Below are 19465 nucleotides of genomic sequence, written 5' to 3'. Positions count from 1 at the left end.
TATATATATATATATATATATATATATATATATATTTTCATTGTTCATATGAGATGACATTATTTAAATTGGCTGTTACATCTTTTATAGTTATATGTTCATACTGATATGAGTTGAATGATTGCATGCCAATTGCTATCTATTGTCTTCCATTAATTGGAGTTCTAGGTTCTACTAACTTACTGAGCTATTAGCTCACTTTGTGATTTTTACATGTTTTCAATTCAAGAAGGGGTCAGGATCCAGTAGGGAAAGATTGATCATAATTCAGGTTTAATTTTATCTTCTATATTTTTGGTTTTTTCTTTTTTAGTTAGGAGCCTAGAATGATAAAATGATGAATTGACTAACCTCCTGACTATTGTAAATTATATTTTGATGAATGAATATAAAAATATTTTGATTTATATGATTTATAATTATTTTCATTGGATTTTTTTACATTAAAGAGTTATTAAAAGCTCTGACATATTAATTAAGAGATGAAATAAATAATTTTTCTAATTATAGATTTTGGGGCATCACAACGTATTCCTCTTATTCCCCATCTTACCTCGGCCATGTCATTTAGGAACCTACAGAGATTCCTTTTTCAATTTGATCTTCCAATCTCATTTCCTTCATATCTATACTCTTTTTAGGTTGTCACTCACATAATAAAGACAACCAAAATAGCCACACAAGTGATAGCCACTTCTACTTTCTCTCATAGAGCATCTGTTGGATGTGGTTCGTAATCAAGCACCTCCTAGACATTTGATGCTTGTTACGTATAATTTCCTTGCATCTAAAAATAACCCCTACTCTCCAAACTAATATATGCATCTCTATGATCTCCCTTCTTCCCATTGATAGACTCCCCATCAACACTCTTATTAATACATTTGTTCAAGTATCTCATCAATACATTCATTAGCACAATTCTCATTTGGCACTTTACAAAAAGCATTCGATTCATATTACTCTCTCTTTGATAGATCGATCGCACCCCTCTTGTGACACTCGCAATTTCTTAGCAACAAAATTTTAACTAGTTCACTTACGTTCAATAATATTATAAATTCAAGTAGACATCTATTATCCCACATTGATTTTGTGGGGAGTGTTGTCATATCTAAGTTAACCACATGTAATCCATGTCACTCATATTCTCTTCTAAAAATGTGTCACAAAATCCTACACCACACTAATCATTACCACCAAAGATAACTCCATGGACTGCATTCATCTAGTTTTTAGCTTTGTTACCATCCCTCAAGATGAGTTCAATTTCATAGGTCATCTCTTCCTCAAGCTTTGTTGTGTTGCCACTGCTAGTATGTTCTGGGTTTTAAATTCAACAGCATGTTCAAACATGACAAAATTGATAGTTATTTTTCTCATTGCACATGTCTCCCTTGTCACCTGTCAATATTGTCGATAGTTCTCCATCCTCTATTTATGGAAAAAGCATTGCACGCCCTTCTTGAAATCTTACTCTTTTAGATATATTATATATTCCCCAGTTTCTAATAAATTTAACATTTATAATAGTCTTACTATAACCCAAAATTGTTATGTCCTCTTCAATCAAACTTATTAGGCTAATGTAATCTCAACTAAAAAAGCCAATTATTGGGGTTATTAAATCTTGAGGCATCCATTGTCCATCAAACCATGTGAGACAGAGTCCAAATTACAATAAATTGAATTTTCAATTGGCATGATATGGCTACTTTTAGGAAGAAAGTTAAGGTCCTTTCCTGTCAATGCAATCAAGATCTTAATAGCTGTGATGTGTAAGAATTATGCTTTTATGTTTTGGCTTATGAGAGGCCTCCAAACAAAGATGCATTTCAAAAAGAAAAAGCCTAGAAAACCAATAAAATCAATTATTTTAGGAAATTGAAATAATGGGTTAGCACTTAGTTGGATACAAAAAGGATTTAACTTTAATAAGATTTAGAAAATCCTATAAATTCAGATTTAGTAAATGCTACTAAAGTTGAATCCTAAAAATTATTTGGTAAGATAGCTATTAAATCTTGTTAAATCCTGTAAAACTATTTGACAATGTAATCTAAGATTTAAGGTGGTTAGTTCATTAAAAACTCAAGTTTAATTTGTATTTTAAATACAAGTTACATATTAATTCTAATTTTAATTACCTTCAACATAATACAATTACAAATAATATAATTAGAAGTTAGTTTAATTATCAAATAACTAAACACATAATTTAATTACTAATTATAATACTAATTATCTAATTACTTATCTAGATATTATTTTAATAAGTATTTGATTATCAACTATATTGATAATTATCTAATTAATTATTTAATTATTACCTACAATTATTAATTATTTAATTCTTACTTATATTACTAATTAATTATATTAATATTATTTTAATATAAAATTTTTAATTAGTAGTTATACTATTAATTATCTAATTAATCATTTAAGTATTCTATTACTAACACGCTATTCTCTGTTGGATCAAAAGTAACAACGGGAGCTCGCATGTCACTATTCGATTAGGGTTTGCTTTTCCTCTTCTAAATTCTTTGTTGTTGTTCAACTTCACCTGCTTTGCGTCCCTTAGAGTTTAGAATGAATTACAAAAAAGCTTCTTCGCCTCCTTCGAGGACACCCTTCATGTCAGATAGGCAGTCACAACAGTTTGACGACAATCTTCATGTTGGATCAAAAGTGGCGACGGAAGCTCATTCGCTACAAAGGCAACCATCTTTCTCCCTTCCGCTTTCTTCTTTGGACAAATCCCGTAAATCCACTGAACTTCCAGATTTAATAAATTTGGGATTTATGGAAAAAAGATGGAAACGGTGGATTTATCTTGCCATGAGATTTACCTTCTTCTCAAATTCTGTTTGGTAGAATTTACCATAAATCATACTCAACTCTTGCATAAATCCTGTATCCAAATAACCCCTTAATCTGAGGGCGTTTTGGCAGGTGTGGCTACTTAGGATGCCACATGGTACCAGCTTTTCAAACAACATCCACTTGCTTCTCACAAAAGGAAAACCAAAAAGAAAAGCCAAACCCGTGATGCGCCAAACAGTTTTTGTTATGCAGAAAGCCCAGCCATATGAAGCCTAAGGCATTAATAGAAAGCTATGGACTGAAACCAAATATTACCAAGCTAAGAGGTCAATAGAACCTGGCAAGTTATAAATTAAGAACTACTTACTCTAAGACAATTGTTGAAAGTTCCATCCTTCAGCATTTCTGGAATGCAATTCTGCAAAGCTTCACATGCTCTGTAATTTTTAGAAGCAAGAAAATTCCTCGAGTCAGATATTCCATGAAAATATTGTAAAGCATGGTAATAGAAAAATATTGGCATATGCAAACCTTGGATTTTCTGAAAGCCTTAGGTAACAACGAATTATATGCTTGAGCAGCCTAGTAGATGGTTGTTCAGCAAGTAATACAACCATGTTTGCCAGCACTGTTCCAACGGCAAAAAACCTCTCAGCTGTAGCACAGATATACCGCAGCCCAACATCATCCAGAAGAATTTTTTGAACAATAAAAGTTGCAACCTACAATGAAATTAAGCTAACATATAACCATAGGAACTAATTTGATAGTATTAACCCAAAGAAATATGTAATTAAGGAGAGTTTCATGTAATTAACGAAAGTTTCTTGAATATGTGTGGTTAAGCTATACTAAATCTATAAATTATTAAAAGAAGAGAACTATAACTCATCAAAAACCCGAGTAGCACAAAAAGGAAAGGGAAAATAAGACTCGAGATTGCATAGAAATTGGCATTGGATGATCATTCAGATAAAATCTTGCCTTTTTAATGGAAGTTTGTATTTGAAGTTTTTCATCTCAAAGTCTCAAGATAACCAATCATAGTGGCAAATCAGTAAATCTTGCCCCAAAAAATGTTATTAGGCAAATGGTTTGAAATAAGCTCAAGTGATTGGTACAAATTGTTATCCTCCTCATTTGTGGTGATACCATGCATATTGGATAAGTCAAGTCACTTAAATTAATTCATAAAAGGAGCATGGTGGAATTGGCTTCATGAGGAGTCTTCGATATTGCCACTCAAGTGGATTTACCAAAGTTTTCCACCTAATAGACAGATACTCATTACTTCAATGGAAAAAATGAAAAATCATTTCACTTTTTTAGCTGGAACTTCAGGTGGTTCTCGAAAAAAGATAGTGAAAAAATTTATCCCTAAAGTCGAAACTAAGAGGAATGTATAAACCAATGCTTACATAGATTCGATTGTGATTTACAAATATGTAAACCTCAAGCATGGGAAAGATGTGCAAGACTTTTAGGTTCAAAGTTTATGATAAAGAATATCCATAAACATTTAAAATTAAAAAAAAAAAAAAAACGGTTGATGGAATCAATGACATCTAAAACATAAAATGTTGTTCGGGTCAAAAAAAACTTTTTTATCTTCTTTCTACAAGGCATAAATAGAAAGCATTTTCACAATGAAAACCCAAGTACTTCAATGTCAAGGATGAAAACCAAAAAATTATACCATTTAAGAGCATGGTAAAGAGAAAGTGGCTATGCGGGTGCAATGAAGACTCACACTCCATAGCTTAAAATGGCTATTGCTTTGATGACCATTCAAATCTAACTGAGGACATAACTAGAATGTCCACACAAAAACTAATTTTCACAAGTTAACAAGTATTGAAATTTCATCTATAACTTTCTTATAAGCGTTAATTATTTTGCCATCATTTAAGAACATAAATATAAGAGATTCACCTTTAAAACCAATTAAAACATGATTCAAACAATATATATATATATATATTCAACCAATAATATATATATATATTCCAAGACGTCTAGAATGCCGAGCATGAAAACATTCAACCATGGTGTTAGGTTTAATTTTGTCTTAATTGATAAGTTAACTGCTGCAATCGTTCATAAATAATTGTAGTTACCTAGAACGATCTAGAACTACAAAGTGACTAATTTTCAAAATAGTTTTTTACTAGTTTATATCAATGAAATTGGAGCACAACAAACCATGAATTATTTAATGAAGATCTGCAAGTCTACACTTAGTTGAAAATGTCAAGTAAATTAGTAATTTGATGATTCAATGAGTGCTTAATTATTTTATTTGTAGTTCTGTCAATTTTAGTTTTTAGAAAATATGGCACTGAGGATAATGCCACAACACGATGTGCTCTCTATTATTATTTCTTTTCTGATTTGGTTTGCTTCTAATCTGGATTAACCCTATTGTTGGTTCGATGCTGGAATGGTTAATCTGTTGTTGGGTTATTCAAACCCAACCTGTAGCAAAATTTGATCTTCATATGCTAATGGCGGATCTTTCACAAAGCTTTTTCGTTACCATTCCATGCTAACATCATTTTGACTGTTATTTCTACGATAAAAATATATATTACTAACCATTCAACTTGTTATCTATACTAACAATTATTGATTTGATGTTCTACCCATGGATGTTGCACATGTTATTTTGGATAGACCATGGTTGTATGATTTGGACTTGACTAAGGTTGGAAATAAGATAATTATGTGTTTAAGAGTAATTTGAGAAGGGTAATTAAAAAAAATTATCAATTGCATGATCCGAATAAACTAAAACTCTATTGAATTAAATGCATGTGAAAGAGTTAAAAGTAGAGTTTAATTTATGCTTTAGTGGCTATTGAACTTAATGACATCTTCTTAAAAATGTGACGAAGTCTAAGCATTCTAGTCAAGTGTTATTTAATTTTAAACATATATGTTCTAATGAAATTTCTAATAAATTACAACCATTTTAGGGCATATAGCATGCAGTTGATTTAATTTATTGATCATCATTGCATAACTTGCCATATTACATGATGAATCCAACAAAATATGCTAACCATAAATGATAGGTTGATGGACTGCTAAAGGATTTATTAAAAAAAAGAATGAGTCCATATGTTGTTCCTACTTTACAAGCAATTACAATGGCAGTTGGCATACATGTGGATAGTGTTGGCTCAAGAAAAGCGGCACGAATGCATGAATCCCGCTTTGCAGCCGTAGGATTCCATTTCTCTTAAGTCAGATTGAAATTAACCAGATTTTCCATGAGGGTAGTATCAGGATTTAATTAGATCTGGGGTTCTTACTTCCCATGAGCGCAAGCACTCATAGCTAATTACCCCTCTTAACATATAAGAGAGAACTCTCGATTAAGGATGAATAAATTTTAGGTAGTTTAGTCTCAATTGTGGGGAAAATGAAGATAAACCCGATCAAGATCCCATGGTTCCGTCATCCCGGGTATACCGTAGTTCCAATCTACCAATACTAACAATCATTGATTGTAGTGTCCAGTGAATCTGATTAGCAGTCATGGGTTGTCTCCTCTTAGGGATCCCGAGTTGACAAAAGTGGTTGAATGTGTGTTTTAATTTTATTGGGTGTTTTGGGGTTTACATCTATTAGAATACCCAAAAATTAATTTAGTTTAGGATTTATAATTTTGTTTAGAAATAATCCCAGAGTTTGGATTGGAGCGGGTCTTATGACTTCTTTAGGAAGTAGCCCAACTATTTAGATTTAGATTGAGATTTACGGCTTTCGTAGAAAGTAACCGAAGTAGTTAATTTAGGATGGGGCTTATTACTCTATTTATGAGTTGCTCAATAATGGGTCTTACAACCTAACTCTATAGTGAGGCTACCTGAGAATTTTAATTATTTGGGTAGGACTTATGGCTTCTCTTAGAACGTGGCCTGAAAAGCGGGTCTTACAAACTTAATCTTTTAGACAAAGATGCCCATAGGTTAAAATTAAATTGTTTGGGGCTTAGGATCATTATTATTTATTTAACAATTTTCCTAAAACGTGAGACTTACGACTTCACTTAGAAGTAGCTCGCTAGTGGGTCTTACAACCTAACCCTAGAGGCTAGGATGCCCAAAGGCTTTAATTACTTGGGTAGAAAATCCTATGATATAAATTCCACATGCTTTCAACATAGGAATCATAATTATTGTATTTCAAAACATTATTTAAAGATGAAATTCTCTCTTGAGGTTCTTGCCTTGATTTTTCAAGAGTTGTTCATATGATTAGATTTGGGTAGGGACCTACGACCTCTACTAAAGGTAGCCTAAAGATTTCAGTTGGATAGGTCTTATTGCTTCCTTGGAAGTTGCCTAATGATGGGTCTTACAACCTAGCCTTGTAAGCTAAGTGGCCCGAGTGATGGGTCTTACAACCTAGCCCTATAGACTAAGATGCCCAAGTGAGGGGTCTAGGGTTGTATTATCACATAAACATTTCCCTCATATGTCAGACTTACAACTTCTATTAGAAGTGACTGGCGTTTTAATTGGGGGTTAAGGGTTAGGTAAATTTTACCTAAAACTTTATCCTAAGGTCGGACTTATGACTTTTCCCTCGAAAGTTGTCGGATAATAGGTCTTACAACCAAGTTCTTATAAACAAGGTTGCCAATGGGTTTAAATTTGATTGTTTAAATAGAAAGTAGTTGCTTATACAATTTTTGGAGATTTGTTATGTACTTGTTTGAGTTGATTTAAGTTTATGATCGGAGTTTTGACACTGGCGTTAGTATTTTAGTTGTTCTATGCTCGTAGTCTTTTTTCTACTACAGTAGTCCACTACTCTACTCATTTTTTTAGCACTGTTGCTCTACTAACTTTTTCGTACTAAGCTTTTCTTGATTTCCAGTACTCTGTTCTACCCGCAGTAGCTTAAATTTATTCGCATTCATTCAATTTATTTATGATGTAATGACTCTTCATTTGTTTATTTGTAGGTGTTCCTAACCAGTAGTTGCAGTAGCCGGAACTTGAAGTTGCAAAGGAAAGAGCCCACCAGAAACTGTAGGAGCTCGTACATGGGAGCTTTGGAGAGCATGCAGAGGAGTTCAAATTGAGTGTGTTGAGTTGTTTGTATTGTTATTGAAGAGTTTAAGAGTTTGAGAGCAACTTGTATAAAGGATTTGGGGAGTTTGAGAGTTTTGGAGAGTTGGCAATCAATGTTGCATATGCTATTTAATGGAAACTTCTCTTCCCCCCCCCCCTTCTCTTATTTATTGCAATTTTTTATTTTAAGATCTCATTTGATTAATTAAAAAATTAAGCAATAAACAAATTCTAAATTCCACTGCTATCAATTTTTTTTAATAACTCTCGGATTTTAAAAACTTTTTAATTTAAAATTCTCTCAAATTTAAAATGCTCTTATATTTTAAATAGCTCCTGAATTTTATGTAATTAAATTAGTTTTGAAATGATTTAACACAATCTTTGCTACCTCAATAACTAGAGGGAGAGAGGTGATGTTTTCATAGTTAGAGATTTCTAACATTTCAAGAGGAATAGCATTTGAAATATCACAACAATTCAAAATCTTTCACTTAATGTTACTTGCATTAGAATTTCTTAAAAAGATATCTCATTTAGAGACGGTCGAAACAATCTCATTTAAAGATATTCGAGGCTTTTCAAAATAGTCTTCGTAATGAAATGATAACATTCATGTAGCTCTCATTCATGCAGGATGACATTTGAGAGAATAATAAGTAGGGTAAAAGTAATGGAAGAATATGTTTGCCTCCTTATTCTTATAAAAAATTTTAGTAATAGGCTCTTAATGACTATTCAAATAAGCTTAATCCTAATGATGATTGCAAAGATATTTAAAAGAAGGAAATATTTAGATTTAGAGGGACTAGAGAAAAATGAGTGTTTATAGGTTCTCCGCTCCCACATTTGACGATATAAGAGACTTTGAATATCTCAATTAATCAATTATTTTGATTAATCTTAATCAAATTAATTTTTATTAAATCTTAATTAACTAAATTAGTTAATTAATATTTAAAAGTCAATTTTAACATTTTAGTTGAATCAATATTCTAATTGAATTTCCCTCTGGATTTTGAGGAAATTTCGACAACCTCCCGGAGTCACCTCCCCATTGAAGAAGAAACCGGGGTAGCATTTGCCGAAATTTCTTTCTACCCTGACCTATGGTCAACTGCGCAGAGTCTTCGAGTTAAAACCATCCCACCAGGATCTAAAATCGACTGTGTGGGGTCTTCGAATTCTGTTTCATCCCGCCTAGATCTAAGATCAATAGCGTGGAAGCTTCAAATTTAAAACAATCCGTCCGGATCTAATATCACGGCGAGGGTCTTCGAATTTTAAACCATCCCGGCCGGACCTAAGATACAACAGCCCGGGGTCTTCAAATTTTAAAATCATCCGCCTACCCAGATCTAAAATCGATGGTGCGGGTCTTCGACATCTGTATACAAGAATCTTTCTTTTCTCTTTTTTTAGATATGCAACAATATAGTATTATTTTAATATTATATAATATAATATATAACATTATATTATAATATATAATATATGATGTAACAAAGAGAAGGAGAGAAGGGGGCCGTCGGGTCGGAATCGGGCACTTGGGCTCAACGGAGAAGAATCACTCATGTAATTTCTATACCTCCTGTGACGAAACCAGACAGCAACTAAGCGAGCCGAAGGGGCGAAAGCGAACGACAACAGAGGAGCCGACGTCGAACAACCCGAAGGAAGTGACGCATGCAATCTTTTACACCTCCTGCGAAGCAACGATGCCGAACAACTACGACGGGGCAGAAGAAGCGACTCGTGCAATCTCTATTCCTCCCGTGAAGTGACGGGATAGAACGACAATAACGAGTAGGAGGAGCAACTCGTATGATTTCCACTCCCCTGTGAAGGAACGAAGTCAGACGACAATGGAGGGGTTGGAGGGGGTGAAGTCGAACGGCAACAGAGGATTCGAAGAAGCGATCGTGCAATCTCTCCGCCTCCTCTGAAGTAATGAAGCCAAACAACAATGACAAAATGAGAAGATGAAAGGCGAACCCGAGACTCTTGCAAAGCAACGAAGTCGAATAGAAACGACAGAGTAAGAAAAGAGCATAAGTTTTTTCTTCCGCTTCCTTACTCTTTTTATCTGCTTAGATTGTTTCTAAGGAGTTATGGGGAGTGAAGCATCGCATTGTTTGGTGACCAACTGCCAATAGTGGGACCTGATCGAATCCACGAAGAGATATATCTCTCTGATGTATTTTTTATTTCATTTTACTACTCTCTTTTTTATCAGTCAACAGATAGTCAAACAAATAACAAATTATCATCAAATATCAATTTCTTATACCACTCTTAGATTGTATAATAGAAATGATGATTGTTGTGATTAGATTTGAGTGTTTCACTAGTTTTGATTTCCTTTAATCTAGATTGATATTGTTAAATTTCAACCGTCTCTTGACCCTTGATCCCGCGGCCAAATGAGGATTCGTGGGAGCGGGAGTGTTAAATCCCAGTCGTCCCTTGACCTTTGATCCCACAACTAATAATGGGGATCTGTGGGAGGCTAACCTGGATCACGCCAATTTCCTTCCTTATTTGGGTGGCTTATTTAGGAAGAATTATATTAGGGCAATTATGTATTATTCTATGGTTATTTATTTCTTTATCAAAATATCTTGTATAGATCTATAAATAGGGATAGTTTTTATACAATAAAATTAAGTCTTTTTCCTCTCTAATTCTCTGAATTTAACATGATATCAGAGCCTAATGATACATAATCAACTTTCTCTATAGTCCCACCACCGACCTTCATTTCCACTTGAGGGCTTTGCGTCTTCTGCTCCCAGCATGGAATGAAGCGGACTCTATCATCATGTCATGGTTGTGGAAATTCATGACTCCAGAAATTAGTGAAACTTTTATGTTCCTATCTACTGCAAAGAACATATGGGATGCCGCTAGGAAAACATTTTTAAAAGCTCGGGATGCTTCTCAAATCTTCGAAATTAGAGTCAATATATGAAGCATAAAACAGGGAAGCAAGACTGTAACTGAATATGTCACTCTCCTTCAAGGCTTGTGGCAAAAATTTAATTACTACAGATGCATAGAAACCAAAAGTCTAGAAGATGCCGCTATCCTAAAAAGCTTGATTGAGAAGATAGAGTACCACTTTCTTGCATGATTAAATACAAAGTTTAACTAGGTTAGAGTCTAGATCCTTGACAAAGAGGAGACACTTTCACTGAATGAGATAATCTATCTCATTCGTGCTGAGGCCTGTCAATGAGGGGTAATACTGGAACCAAAGGTTATTGATGGTTTAGCAATTGTGACAACCAAAGAGGCGATATGGAAGGAAAGAGGTAAGGATTCCTCAAAACTTAAATACAAATATTCCCTTTGGTGCAGCTATTGCAAGAAATCAAGACACAAAAAAGACCTACTAGAAGTTACATGAAAAACCCTCAAGGAGTGAAATAAAAAAAAGTGGCCAAATAGTGATATCACAAGCTAACACATACTTGTTAACGGCGAATGACACACCATGGCGCAAAGGTCATATTTGAGACATGGTGCATAGCGCACAGCGCGGCACGTGCCATTTTAAACATGGCGCAAATTATAAAAGAATTGTAAAATAATAAGCATGAATATGAAATATCATTAAATTGAAAAACAAACTATCATAACAACAAGCAAACAATGACAATACAAATAAATAACAATCCAACATAATTTCAAGTCCAATAAGTAGTCAATCTTCATACAACTAAAATATATTTAAAAGAAAGCAAATAGCATTAAGAAGATAATAATATGTAATCTAACATTTATCTTAATACCTTTAATATATTTAAAAAATTAGAAAATATATCATCTTAAAAATTAAAAAAAATATATAAAAAATATTTATAAATACATTAAGAAAATTTTAAAACAAATGGCACGCGTTATTTTGCGCCGTGCGCCATGCGCCATGGCGCATATGTGGCGCAAATAGCGCGCACCATTTTAAAAGTTTGTGCCGCGCCGTGCGCCATGGCGCGCGCTATTTTGCACCATTGACATCTATGAGCTAACACTATAGCAAGTCTGCCCAACCTAAAAAAGTAATTCAGCTATAGAGAGCTCAACAAAGAAATATTAATAAGATAAAAACAACTCTTGGTATAAAATTAAAAACCACTTGCACCTTCTCTTGAACTTTCAGGTAAGTTTTACATATCCATCAGATTAAGTATCTCTATAAATCATTGCAAAGGTTTATGTATCATTGACTGATGAGCTACATACCACATGACACGCTCCATTATCCACTTTATCAACAACAATCCTTGCCCAAGTGATAAAAAAATCATCATTGTTAATGATTCTCTAACCATAGTAGCATGCCAAGGAGACATATCCTTATCTCCCTCTCTCACTCTAAAAAATATGGTCAACATACCTTAATTATCCACAAACCTAATATTCATACAAAAACTTACCAGTGACCAAAATTGCTAAGTCCTGTTTAATCTTATATATTGTTTATTTCAAAAATAGGGATCAGGGAAAAAGATTGGTCTAGCTAGGGAGAAAAATGGATTATACTATCTGGAAGAGCTAAGCAAATTCACTATTATCAATAATGACTATTCTGTGTTATCCCTATCTAATAAAAAATCTACTATTCGGCTTCATCATATTAGATTAAAACACCAATCTTTTGATGTCTTAAAAAATATACATCCAACAACTTTTTTATGAGCTGAAAAATGAATCTTTTCATTATGAAACCTAAGAGTTAGCCAAAAATAAATGAATTTCTTTTTCAAATACAAATGAGAGATGTCATACTCCCTTCTACCTTATTCATAATGATATATAAGTACCCTAAAAAATTCCTAATATTTCACGGGTCCGATGGTTTGTATTCTTCATTAAGTCTCTTTGATCTTTCTCATAAAAAATAAATCAGCTAACACTATCCTACATAGTTGTCACACCATGATCAAGAACCAATTCAGGGTGAAAATAAGGAAAATCTTGTTTCGACATTGCCAAAGTCTAGTTTAATCAAACCCTATCCTCTTATTTTCAAAAAGAAAGTATCATTCATGAGTCTTCTTGCATTCACACCCCACAACAAAATTGAGTAGTAGAAAGAAGAAATTATCACCTTCTTGCCTCCACCCAAACACTTATGTTTCACCATAATGTACCCAAATCCTTTCTAACTGCCACATATCTCATAAATTGACTACCTTAAAAAATCTTAAGACTAAAAACACAATAGATATTCTATCATCTTTTTACCCTAATTTCCAAACTCATAACAACCTCACACCGAAAATTTTTGGGAGTGCTGCCAATGTTCACATTTATAACTGTTGCGGGCTAGAATATACGCGGCGATAGAGTTGTAATTTTGCATCTTAGCGTTGCACAGATATCCAGCTCACATACAGAGAACACAAGATTTTTTATGTGGAAAACCTAGAAAGGGGAAAAACCACGGGGCCTAGCCCAGTTGAAAAGATTTCACTAGAATTTGAGTTGAGTACAGTGGGTTGACTCGTCCCAGATGGCAATCAGATTATAAATGTCAACCGTATGGTTGAATTCTAGTATTAAATCTGGCGTCACTTGGAAGTTAGGGCGTCAGTTAGTAGTCCGACAGTGACTTGGAAGAATTCTAGCACCAGTTGATGGTTTGTCAGAGTTTAGGGCCTCAAGTGGTGTTCCAGCGAAGGTGAGGGCCTCACGTGGTGGTCTGACGAAGGCAATGGCCTCAAGTGGTGGCCCGGCTAAGGTGAGGGCTTCAAGTAGTGATTCGACAAAGGCGAGGGCCTCAGGTGGTGGTCCAGCGAGGGACTTAGGTGGTGGTCCAGCGAAGGCGAGGGCTTCAAGTAGTGGTTCGGCAAAGACGAGGGCCTCAGGTGGTGGTCCGGCGAACTCAGGCGATGGTCGAGGAGCTTCTTCCTTCTCTTCTTTCTTCTTCTCTTCTTGCTTCGGTCCCCTTTCAAGAGAAATGAGGGGTCTATTTATAGATTTCTAGAGTGTCATGGCCCATAAATAGGTGAGAGATCAAGGGTAAATGGGGAGTGGTTGGATGGATGGCCGATGTTGAATCCCTTGATCATGGACCGTTTGATGGACATTTGAATGTCTTAGTGATGTCAGAATTCGTTGATCTTGGGCTCATTGGATTCATCTCGTCGAGACGCTCGATTCGACTATAATCGCGTTATGTTTGGAAAACGTTTGGTAATCTAAATTGTGGTTCGAACCTTCTAACAGTGTTTCTAACCCTTGATCTGGATCCATTTGGGCTCGATTTGGGTTGGATTTGGTGTCGTTGGGTTTATATTTTCAAGACGATCAGTTCGACTATAAGTTTGCTGAAATTGGAGTTCGGATGGTCCCAATTTTAATTTCGGGAGCTTCCAACTTGATTTTGCATCGAGATTCGAGCTCAATCAAGATAATTTTTTGATGATGTATCAATAACCAAAATAGAGAAAAATTATATCCAAGAGCACTCAATGTATCTTTGTTAGATATTCATCCACCCACTGAGATTATAAGTATTATCATCCCACCACCAAGAAAACACTTGTATACATTGATGTCACTTTTAACGAATATAAATCCTATTTCTCCAACCTTAGCTTCAAGGGAGACTGAAATTGAGGAAGATGAGGAAAGTGAGCTTGCCTTCCCTTGACCTTCCAGCTCCACCTCAAACAGATCCACTTAAACCTGAAACCAAAGCCAACGAAATTGCGGACAAAGCTATTATGGATAACATGAGATTTGGAAATGTATATTCCAGACGTACAAATCCTAATTATAATCCAGAGCAGATCCAAGATTTTGAACTGTCTCCTGAAATTGAGGTAAATATAAGTTCACCTAAAAACCTCATGTGTGCCCCGTATAAAACTTTGTATCCATTCATAATTTCTCACCTTTACACAAGAATTTCCTAGTTATATTAAATGATATTCATATCCCTAATAATATTTCTGAGGCCTCATCTGATAAGAATTGAAAAAATGTCATGAATGATGAAATGCAGGTCCTATAGAAAAATAATATCTAGGAGATCATCGACCTATCAATAGGCAAAAGACCAATCGATTGCAAATTGGTGTTATCTGTAAAATACAAAGCCCACGGCCCCGCATTGAAATGTACAAGGAAAAACTGGTAGCGAAAGGGTACAATCAGACGTACAATACTGCTACTAGAAAACTTTTGCACATGTGACCAAGATGAACATTGTGATGATCCTGCTCTCAATAGCAGCTAATTATAACTGGCAGCTGGAACAGTTTGATGTCAAAAATGCATTCTTACACGTAGACTTAGAGTAAGAAAAATATTTATGAAGATTCCACCAGGATTCAAGGAAAAGTCTGGGGGTGATAAATTGTGAAAGTTAAAAAAGGCTCTAAATGGGCTTAAGCAGTTACCAATAGCTTGGTTTGGAAGATTGTCAAAAGTTATACTACTCAATGGATATCGATAGAGCCAAGGGGACCATACACTATTCTTCAAAACAACCATTAAAAAAGCGGACGAGGCGTCCGCATTGAGTCGCGCCTCAAGTCGAGGCGGAAGTCATGCGTATCAGGGCTTACGCCTCGAACCATCCAGCGAAACCTACGATTTTTTCGCACAAGGCGTACGCATTAGAGCGTAACGCCTCGAGGCAGTATGAGGCACCGCCTCGAAATTTTTTCTTCGGTATATATGTAAATAGAACGCAGCTGATTCGTGTGTGTATTCGCGTATAGGATTAGGGCTTCCTGTGAGAATTGAAAGGCGAACTAGAGGCGAAGCCGTGAGGGAAAGAGACGACGCCGTGAGTGCAGGAGATGAAGTCAGAAGGAGGCGACGCAGAAAACGAATCCAAAAGCAATAACGATTTTGAAAGTAGGAAACGAAGCCGAAGTTGTGAGTGCAGGAAACGTTCAGGCCTCAATTAGGTCAGAAGAGCAGGTGAGCGGTGTTGTGGCCTTGACTTTGAGGTGCATTAACGAAAGCTTGAATAACTCCTTCGGCTTTCTTTCATTCGTCCGCTTAGTACATGCTCGGTACCGAGCAGGTACAAGCTCGGTACCGCTCAGTACATGCTCGGTACTGCTAGGTACATACTCGGTACCGAGCCAGCACCGCTCGGTACCGAGCAAGTATATGCTCGGTATTGAGTGGTACATGCTCAGTACCACTAGGTACGTGCTCGGTACCACTAGGTCGAACCCCGCCAGAGGGCAGCGCCCCCTTGGACCCCCGGCAGACTAGTACATTTCTGTGAGAAACACATAACTGGTGGCGTTAAGAGGTTGAAGGATCATCTAGCATGTACTCATGTCAATGTGGGATCATGTGCAAAAGTACCTGATGAGGTGAAAAAGGAATGTACATATTATTTAAAGAAGTTTGCCACCACAAAAGAGATTACACAAAGAAATATGGAAGAGATTATAGGAAACTCTTCTTATTATGGATCACAGCATGAAGGTTCTAGTAGTGGAAGCCATCTAGTTTCTTTTAACCCAGGCACTCGAGGTCCTATGGATAGATTTATGATAAATATTGATGACGAGGATAACATAAACACTCAGGATCTTCAGCCTCCTACTGCTACAAAAGAACTCAGGAATAGGGTTTGTTTGGATATCGCCAGATTCATCTATAAAAATGGGATTCCATTTAATGTTGTTAGGAGTCCTTCATGGATTAATATGTTACGATTAATTTGGAAGCTATGGAAGAGGACTACAACTTCCCAGCATGTATGAACTGAGGACTGGGATGCTGAATGAGGAGGTCAAGACAATTTCAAAAATGGTGGATGATGTTAAGAAGACTTGGATTGAAACAGGAATCACAATAATGTCAGATGGTTGGTCAGATATTCGACATAGAAGTATTATTAATTTCTTGGTCAACAATCCATATGGAACAGTTTTTCTAAAATCAATGGATGCTTCAAGTTTTGTAAATGATGCACAATTATTGTTTGAAATGTTAGATGAAGTTGTTGAGGAAGTGGGTGATGCTTTAGTAGTACAAGTTGTTACTGATAATGCAAGTGCATATAAAGCTGCAGAGAGAATGTTAATGGAGAAGAGACCTCACCTTTATTGGACTTCTTGTGCTGCACATTGCATTAATTTAATGCTTGAGAGGTTAGAACAGTTGCCTCAGCATAAATCAGCCTTATTGAAGGCCAAATTCGTTAGTAAGTTCATATACAATCATTCTTGGGTACTCAATTTGATGAGAAAATTCACTGACAAGGAAATTATTAGATCTGCTGTTACGAGATTTGCTACTGCATATTTAACATTGTAGAGATTCAAGTAGTTAAGGCAACCTTTGGAAGCTATGTTTGCTTCTGAAGAATGGGATAAAAGTTCATGGGCAAAAAAACAAAAAGAAAAACAGGTAAAAAAATTGTTATTAAAGATTTCATTTTTGCGCAGTACAAATTATGCTTTGAAGACAACAACACCATTAGTTAAGGTGCTTAGAATGGTTGATGGTGAGAGGGCCCCGGCTATGGGATTTATTTATGACGCAATGAATAAGGCTAAAGAAGATATTGCAAAAGATTTGGGAGGTCAAGAAAGTGCCTAAAAAGAAATATGGGATATTATAGATGAAAAGTGGGATCGTCAATTACACCAACATTTACATGCTGCTGCATACTATTTAAACACTCAATTTCATTATGATAAAAACTTTCATGTTGATAAAGAGGTGAAAACTGGTTTGTATGCATGTATGGACACTCATTTTTGAAGAAGAATACCTCAAAGTGAATGATCAACTTGAGGAATTTCATTTGAAGAAGGGAATGTTTAGATTTAGAGCAGCACAAGCATGCTACAAAACAAGATCTCCTGGTATGTTTATAATTTGTATATTTATAATTTTAATTTTAATATTTATGTTCAAGTCTTATACTTCAATCAATATTCTTAAAATATTTTTCATTTTCATGTAGAACGTTGGTGGAGTTAGTTTGGAGATGATGTTCCTGAATTGAAAGCTTTTGCAGTTAAAGTTCTTAGCCCAACATGTTCGGCTTCTGCATGTGAGCGTAATTGGAGCATCTTCAATCAAATTCACACTAAGAGAATAAATCGATGAAAGTGATGATGAGCCTGCATTGGGTCTTGATCCTAAAGAGATGTTTTATTTTTAAGTGAGTTTATTTTAAATCTTCTTTTTCAGTAATATACTAAAGTTATCTTAGAACAAATCATCAAATTTACAATTGACGTAATATTTTGTTATTTTTTGACATTTTTGTCATTATCATGGTTTAAAATTGCGCAATATGAGGCTCGCCTTGAGGCCCGCCTTTGCATAATTCCAGTAAAAAACGCCTCGATGCTTACGCCTTGAGTTTTTTTTATGAGGCTTGCGCCTCAACTTGGTTGAGGCCCGCCTCGCCTCACGCTATATATATTAAAACTTACATAAATCTTGAAGTAAATGCCCGACATTGGACTCTATAGGAGAGGAGGAAGGGGAGAGAGCAGTTCATCAAAATGATGATTCAAATGAAAAACCCCTTAGTGATGATAGTGTTGATGACTTATGAATTCTTATGTGATATGTCATTGTTATTTGTTTTTTAAAATTGGAATTCTATGTTAATGAAAAGAATACTGGGATTTGGGAAAGATAGAATTTTGAGTTGAACTATATTTCATGTTGTCTTATTATTGGGATATTTTTATTTCACTTCATATTTTATGTTTTTTTATGTTTTATATTATTCACTCATTAGTATATAAAAAATTAATCATTTTATGTTTACGCAATCTTTTGATTTTAAGGCTTACGCCACAAAACGCCTTGAGGCTTACGCCTCGCCTCACGAATGAAAAATGCCTCAATACCCGAATACGCAATTTTAAACATTGGTCATTATTCATAATTTTAAATTGCTTTATTTTTATAATTTTTTGAGGCTTACGCCTCGATCTGCCTCGAGGCTTACGCCTCGCCTCGCTTAGCCACAATGCCTCGATTCCTGATTTCGCCTTTTAAAACGTTGCTTCAAACACTCAAACTCAAGGGGAGTCATAATTTTGTTAGTTTATGTAGATGATATCATATTAACTGGGAATGATGAAAATGAGAAAGTGATTCTAAGGAAATATCTTGCTAAGAAATTTGAAATCAAAGAACTTGGTAGGTTGAAATATTTCCTTGGAATTGAAATGACACACTATAGCGGAGGAATATTCATTTCACAATAAAAATACATTACTAATGTTCTTTAATAAACAATTAAACTAGCTTGTAAACCAACACCAATACCAAAGGAACCAAATTCAAATTGGGAGAAGCTAAAGAGGATACAAATGTAAATAAAGGGGAGCTTACCAGAGACTTGTGGGAAAATTGATCTACCTTTCCCACATCAGACCAAAAATAACCTTTGTTGTAAGCATGGTCAGCAAGCTCATGAAAAATCCAAAGCAATAGACAGAATACTGCACTCCTTAAAAGGAATCCAGAAAAAGAGATTCTCTTTAAAAAAGAATGTGGAATAACCCCAAAAGTATATACTGATGTAGATTACGCAG

The 19465-nt window shown here is 35.1% G+C and overlaps 1 protein-coding gene across 1 annotated transcript in view; it reads right to left on the bottom strand.

Moving 5' to 3' along the window:
• LOC110109974 (CCR4-NOT transcription complex subunit 9) overlaps nucleotides 1–19465 on the bottom strand; it is a 40041-nt gene that overhangs the window by 5032 nt on the left and 15544 nt on the right. The window contains exons 7-8 of the mRNA XM_020841232.2: nucleotides 3361–3551; nucleotides 3197–3266 (exon numbers count right to left, since the gene is read on the bottom strand). Of these exons, the coding sequence (XP_020696891.1) occupies nucleotides 3197–3266; nucleotides 3361–3551 (261 nt within the window). The remainder of the gene's footprint in view (nucleotides 1–3196; nucleotides 3267–3360; nucleotides 3552–19465) is intronic.

This window comes from Dendrobium catenatum, unplaced genomic scaffold (genome assembly GCF_001605985.2).
Source record: "Dendrobium catenatum unplaced genomic scaffold, ASM160598v2 fragScaff_scaffold_1220, whole genome shotgun sequence".
Classification (NCBI taxonomy): domain Eukaryota; kingdom Viridiplantae; phylum Streptophyta; class Magnoliopsida; order Asparagales; family Orchidaceae; genus Dendrobium; species Dendrobium catenatum.
The sequence above is the reverse complement of the archived record's forward strand: the minus strand, read 5'-3'. Positions and strand labels throughout refer to the sequence as shown.